General features: G+C 33.3%; 2 protein-coding genes across 2 annotated transcripts; both read right to left on the reverse strand.

The window, feature by feature from the left end:
• Window positions 1–1439: 1439 nt before the first annotated feature.
• LOC110032435 (non-specific lipid-transfer protein-like protein At5g64080) lies at window positions 1440–2454 on the reverse strand. The gene is made up of 2 exons (XM_020736074.1): window positions 1821–2454; window positions 1440–1734 (listed from the first exon to the last, which is right to left on the reverse strand). The coding sequence occupies exons 1-2, from the start codon at window positions 2185–2187 to the stop codon at window positions 1547–1549; spliced, it is 555 nt and encodes a 184-aa protein (XP_020591733.1). The 5' UTR covers window positions 2188–2454; the 3' UTR covers window positions 1440–1546.
• Window positions 2455–4717: 2263 nt separating this feature from the next.
• Window positions 4718–5609, reverse strand: LOC110032429 (non-specific lipid transfer protein GPI-anchored 2-like). The gene is made up of 2 exons (XM_020736065.1): window positions 5144–5609; window positions 4718–5057 (listed from the first exon to the last, which is right to left on the reverse strand). The coding sequence occupies exons 1-2, from the start codon at window positions 5511–5513 to the stop codon at window positions 4870–4872; spliced, it is 558 nt and encodes a 185-aa protein (XP_020591724.1). The 5' UTR covers window positions 5514–5609; the 3' UTR covers window positions 4718–4869.
• Between the last annotated feature and the right edge of the window lie 1668 nt (window positions 5610–7277).

The following is a 7277-nucleotide window of genomic DNA, read 5'->3' on the forward strand; positions in this document are numbered from 1 at the left end:
GCATCTTGAATGCAACAAGTATACTGTGAATATTTATGCAAAGTCCAAGCCATGTTTATCAAGTAGCAGCTAAGAGAATTCTTAGATATCTACAAGGAAAAATAAACTATGACATCTAGTATGAGTCCATTCATTGCTCAAGACTAGTTGGATATACTGATATTGATTGGGTCAGTTCAATGGATAACATGAATAGCACATTAGGATATACATTCACACTAGACTCAGGAATATTTACTTGAGCATCAAAGAAATAAGCAACAGTTGTATAATCGTTGGATGAAGCTAAATATATTACAACTACCACAACTATAAGTCAGGCTATATGACTAAAATACATACTAGAAGATATGAGTGAGCCACAAAAAGAAGCTATATAAATCTATTGCGAAAGCAAGTCAACTATAATAATGACAATATGTCTTGTATTTTATGATAGAACTTAACATATTGGTATCAAATATCATTTTATTACAGAAGCTTAGGCCAATTAAGAAATTTTACTCATGTACTGCATGACTGGAGAACAATTAGTAGACATATTCAAAAAGGCACTTCCAAGAGAAAAAATTGAATTGTTGCGCAATAACATTGGAGTAAACAAAATTCACATCAAGGAGAAGTGATAAGATTGACACTTATTTCTTCAATATTCTAGAATATTATATCTAATTTTAAGTAGAAGATTCTATAATATTCACATTAAATGAGAACATTCTAAAATATGTAACCAGAAAGAATCTAGAGTAAGTTTTTTCTCGAAAAAATTGTAAGAGTATAGAAGTTTCTAGGTTTAGTCTCTCATGAATATAAATACTCATGATCATGATGTTATCATATAAGTTGAAAATGACTCAACAAAATTTATTAATAAAATTTTTCATCTTCTCTTCAAAAATTTTCAACAGTAGTAGTTAAGCTCTTTATCTTGCTGTATAGTCAGTCAAAAAATCATATCCTCACGAAATTAAGTTCTTTCATTAATCAACTTTAAACAATATAACATTTCTTCTACGAGAGATAGAGTTGAATTTTAAGTTGTTAGAAATATATTCTACCAATTTTAAGCCTCAATAAAATACAATAATTCTTCCATACATAACACACATCTATCTTGTGTTTTTGCATAGCTATCACTTAAATTTTGATATTCATAATAACATCAAAATATACACATTAAAAAGTTGCATGACTCATTTTAAAAAATGATGTCATGTTAAAGACTTGTGATGTCATGTTAAAGACTTGAGCACTATATATATATATATATATAGACACACACACACACACACACACACACACACACACACACACACACAAATATGAGAGTTATAATATATGTATATAGATCTTCAGCTTCGATCAGTTTAGCACAACTAAAATCATTAATAACAGACAGAAAATCTGTATTTAGTAGATTAATGAGTACATATCCTTCACCAACAAAACTAACCAACACAAATCTGTGTATTCAACATAACTAATACAGCAACAAAAACCATGAAAAAATACTAATCACCCAAAACCAACACCAACTCAAGAAATCTTATACACTGATAACTGAAGCAGAAGCAAGCACAACCATAAAAATCAAACTGACAAAAATCATGATAGAAATTTTAACTGTGTTTCCATGTGCTCCACTTGTATCCACTGATGGAACAACGTTCGATCCACCGCCCGAAGGAGTGTCCGACGTCGACGGAGATCCACTAGACGGCGGCGGCAAAGAAGCTGCATAACAAAACTCCAGCTTTGACAAATAGCTCAAAGAGATCTAAACAAAGGCAAACAAAAATTTTGATGAAGATCAACCTTACCAAAGCATTGGACGATCGACGGCGTATGAACGTTGCAGGCGTCGGGCAGTGCAAGCGCCTGAGTTTTGTTAATAGAGATACCGAGAGCCGACCCGCCACCTCCGAAGAGAAACGTACAGAGGCATTGAGGTTCCAAATTGGTCGAGCGGAGTTGGGAGCAGCACGAGCTGGGTGGCGTTGTTGTGTTGCCTGAGATGTAGTTCAGACAGGACGACAGGTCTATGAGAGTTGAAGTGCAGGAGTTTGACGACTGCACGGCGGTGATAGCGAAGAGGGTGGAGATGAGGAAGGCGACGAGGGTTAGTTCGGATTGGTTGGGAGCCATTTGTGGGAATGTAGAGGAGGATGAGGGTGGAAGTTGGAACATTAGGGTTTGGAAGGTGGAGGTGACTGTGGAGGCTGATTAGGGTTTTATAAGGGTAGAGTTGGGCTGAGGTAGGTAAACTGTTATTCCTAATAACTTACAGATGGAGAGCTAAGCAGAAGTTGTAAATCTGTGGTTTTAGACTGCAAAATAAATGGATGGGAAGGGTTGACTGGGAGGTGATGAGGGAGATGGTTTTGAATTAATTTATAAGGCTATGACATTGTTTTCTTATTTTTTTTATTTTATTTTTATTTTTATATCCACTTTGAATTTCTTAAATTACATATCCCACTTTGACTTCTCAAATTATTTATTTAACACCATAAAATTTAAATTTACTTGTAAACATGTAAAGGTCTCATAATATGTCAATATTACGTACCATTCCGCTCACCCTGTTACTTCTCCAATAATAAGAATAATAATAATGTCATTGCTAAAGTTGACTATGTGATATGAATCTCAAGGTATTTTTTAATAAGGAAGAATCTTGATTCAAATTAAAGATTATCCAATGCCTCAAATTCAGCAAGTTTATAGTCAAACTTAACAAGATGAACTTGATGATATCAAAATTGATTTGATCAGAGTCTGATAAATTTCATATCAGGCCATTAAAACATTTTTAAAGGTTTCAGATTGTCAATTTGATGGTAAATTGAACTTCAAATTTGATATATTTATATTCAAATCAAATGTCTTGTTGTTATTTTTTATGTTTATTTAGGTTAAACTTTTTATTGGTTGTGAACAATATTTTTATTGGACATTTATTTATTTCGTTTGGTTTAATGCAACTGTTTTTCTTTTATTTATGCATATGCTTTATGTGTTAATTTGTTTCATTGCAACATTATGTTGTATGTAGATTGTGTTGTTTCAATTGCAAGTGTGTAAATTGTAGTGATGAAGGAGGACTTTAATTTCTTTTCTATTGTGACAAGTTTTCGACGGCTTACCGATGGTTTTACGACACTTCGATTATGTCCCAAAGTTTTTTTGATGGGCTATTGAACAAACAAAATTTAAGCAGTGCTGCACTTTCGCTACGGATACAATAATTTTCCATGATTAACCGACGGTTGTCTGCACTTTACCGATGGAGGCGCAACACTTTTCCTTCAAACGTGCAACACTTTTCCTACAGATATATAAGTCGATTATGTTACTGATGGTAAAACTATGGCTAAACATGTTATGGTATTGAATCAACAATGATAGTTATTATATGTTTGATAATCATTGATATGTATAAATCATCGATAAATTCGCAGGTAATTTTATTACCGACAATTGTTTTTGTTATGTCGAATGAACTGTAGCTAGTCCATCAGCAAATATATTACATTTGTTTTATATATTGTTAGTGATGGTGTTTGACCATTGATAACCTAAATTCTTGTTGTGATTCAATCAAAATCTCATTGAAAGCTTATTTTATCTAACAACTACGAGACCCGACATCTTGCATGCAACAAGTATACTGTCAATATTTATGCAAAGTCCAAGCCATGTTTATCAAGTATCAGTTAAGAAAATTCTTAGATATCTACAAGGAATAATGAACTATGACATCTAGTATGAGTCCATTCATTGCTCAGGACTATTTAGATATATTGATATTGATTGGGTCAGATCAATGGATGACATGAAGAGCACATCAGGATGTACATTCACACTAGCCTCAGGAACATTTACTTGAGCATCAAAGAATAAAACAATAGTTGCATAATCGTTGGATGAAGCTGAATATATTACAACTACCACAACTATAAGCCGTGCTATATGACTAAAATACATACTAGAATATATGAGCGCCACAAAAAGAAACTATATAAATCTATTCTGAAAGCAAATCAATTATAATAATGACAAAATGTTTTGTATTTTATGACATAACTAAACATATTGGTATTAAAAATCATTTTATTAGAGAAGCTTAGGCCAATTAAGAAATTTTACTCATGTACTGCATGACTGAAGAACAATTAGTAGACATATTCACAAAGGCACTTCCAAAACAATAATTTGAACAATTGCCCAATATAATTGTAGTAATCAAAATTCACATCAAAGAGAAGTGATAAGATTGACACTTATTTCTTTAATATTCTAGAATATTCTATCTAATTTTAAGTAGAAGATTCTATAGTATTCATATTAAATGAGAACATTCTAAAATATGTAACTAGAAAGAATCTAGAGTAAGTTTTTCTAGAAAAATTCTAAGAGTATAGAAGTTTCTAGGTTAAATTTTTATATTCATAATAACATCAAAATATACACACAAAAAAGTACTATGGCTCGTAAACAAAAATGTTATGTTAAAGATTTGAATGTTATAGATATATATATATGTGTCTATATGTATGTATGTATGTATATGTATATGTATGTATGTATGTATGTGTATGTATGTATACTATAATTTAGATGTAAATATATAAGAGTTATGATGTATGTATATAGATCTTCAGCTTCGATCAGTTTAGCTAAACTAAAATCATTAATAACAGGCAGAAAATCTGTATTTAGTAGATTAATGACTACATATCCTTCACCAACAGAACTAACCAATACAAATCTGTGTATTCAACATAATTACTCATATAACGGTAATGCAGCAACAACCCTGAAAAATAATACTAATCATCCCAAAAACCAACATCAACTCCAGAAATCTTATACACTGAAAGCTGAAGCAGAAGAAAACACAATCACAAAAATCAAACTGAGAACAAGCTTGATAGAAATTTCAATTGTGCTTCCATTTGCTGCACTTGTGCCCACTGATGGAACATCGTTCGATCCACCGCCCGAAGGACTGTCCGGAGACAATGGAGAACCGCTGGACGGTGCCGACGAAGATGCTGCAAAACAGTACTCCAGCTTTAACAAATAGCTCAAATAGATCTAAACAAAGGAAAACAAGAATTTTGATGAAGATGAAGCTTACTACTGCATTGGTCGATCGGCGGCGTCTGAACGTTGCAGGCGCCGGGCAGTGCGAGCGCTTGAGTCTTGTTAATGGAGATACCAAACGCCGAACCGGCGTCTCCGTTGAGCAGCGTGCAGAGGCATTGAGGTTCCGAATTGACCAATGAGCGGAGTTGGGAGCAACACGAGCTCGGTGGCGTTGTTGCCCTGCCTGTGATGTAGTTCAGACAGGGCGACAGGCTTGCGAGAGCTGAATTGCAGGAGTTTGATGACTGTGCGGCGGTAGCGGCGAGGAGGGTGGAGATGAGGAAGGAGACGAGGGTGAGTTGGGATTGGTTGAGAGCCATTTGTGGGAATGTAGAGGAGGATGAGGGTGGAAGTTGGAACATTAGGGTTTGGAAGGTGGAGGTGACTGTGGAGGCTGATTAGGGTTTTATAAGGGTAGAGTTGGGCTGAGGTAGGTAAACTGTTATTCCTAATAACTTACAGATGGAGAGCTGTAAATCTGTAGTTTTAGACTGCAAAATAAAAATGGATGGGAAGGGTTGACTGAGAGGTGGTGAGGAAGATGATTTTGAATTTATTTATTAGGCCGTGACATTGTTTTTTTATTTTTTTTTAATTTTAATACGTTGCACTTTGAAGTTGTCAAATTACATATGCCATTTTGACTTCTCAAATTACTTATTTAACACCATAAAATTTAAATTTACTTGTATAATATGTAAAGCCTACCTAATGTCACAATATTACATGCCATTCAGCTCACCACGTTACTTCTCCAACAATAATAATAATAATAATAATAATAATAATAATAATAATAATAGCATCGCTAAAGTTGACTGTGTGATATGAACCTAGAGGTATTTTTTAATAAGGAAGAATCTTGGTTCAAATTAAGGATTATCCAATGCTTGATTTCAGTAAGTTTATGGTTAAACGTGCCGTCTCTACAAGATAAACTCGATGAAATGGAAATTGGTTTGATCAAAGTCCGATCAATTCCAGATTAAGCCATTAAAACATTTTTTTAAGGTTTCAGATTGTTAAATGGATGGTAAATTGAACTTCAAATTTGACATGTTTATATTCAAATCGAACATCTCGACGAGAGGAAATCAATGAGTCTAAGCTCCATAATTTTTGAGATTATTATGACCCTCAAATCATTAAAAAGTTCTTTTGATATAGAGGGATTAATATAGATTGTTCGATCAGGTGGTTACGAGAGTTATTTGCCAAAAGACCAAAATGTCCCTATCTTAGATATTATAAATATATTCGTTCTCTTCACTTGAAAGAGTAAGAGTCAATTCAAATATTGTTCTGGACTGAAAAGCTGATTATAACTTACAGCCTCCATAATCGCTGCAACCACCATCAAACCCTGCCCGCCCTTTGCCTCTAAAGCCATCGTTGATGAACATTAATGTGCAACGACATATGCAGAATACGGTGTAATATTGTATCCTAAATACAGTGTAACACCGTATCCAGAATATGATGTAGCAAATAACGTTGTATTAAAGATTCAGTGATAACTCTCGAAGACAACTGCTTACGTGTGTAATATTCCAAATATTGTGATTTTCTCTGGACTCTTGAAACTTTATGTTATTTGATGTGAAGTTGTAACCCTATTCTCTCAATTTTGATAAAAGTGTGATTTCTTTGTGATTACACATTTATAGAATGCTTTGAATTGGCTGGCATCGTAGTTCCACATAAAAAATCTTGGGTCCCCTTCTACTACTTCTAAATTATTTGTGTGTTGGATCATTGTACAACACTAAAATCTTAAATTATCAACCACTCTCATGGTGGTTGTTTGCCCTCACAAATGTAATTTTATTACGTTATTTTATTACGTCTACGAGACTGTTACTCGTCCACGAAGAATGTTTTGTTGCTCGTTCACGGAATCTTATGGCATTAAATTTTGTTCTTTTTTTTTTTAATTCATGATTTTTTTCAGTTCATCTCTTAAATATCTTAGTTTTATTATTTTTACTTCACTATTTTATCAAAATGCTAGTTCTCTATTTTAAAATTTGATGTTATTTATGTGTTGCTGATACTTTGTCATATGCCATTACTTTTCTCCCTTCAAGATTTGAAATTTATAAAGTTATTTGATTTTTTTTACATAA

Source organism: Phalaenopsis equestris, unplaced genomic scaffold (genome assembly GCF_001263595.1).
Source record: "Phalaenopsis equestris unplaced genomic scaffold, ASM126359v1 Scaffold000938, whole genome shotgun sequence".
In the NCBI taxonomy this organism is placed as follows: Eukaryota; Viridiplantae; Streptophyta; class Magnoliopsida; order Asparagales; family Orchidaceae; genus Phalaenopsis; species Phalaenopsis equestris.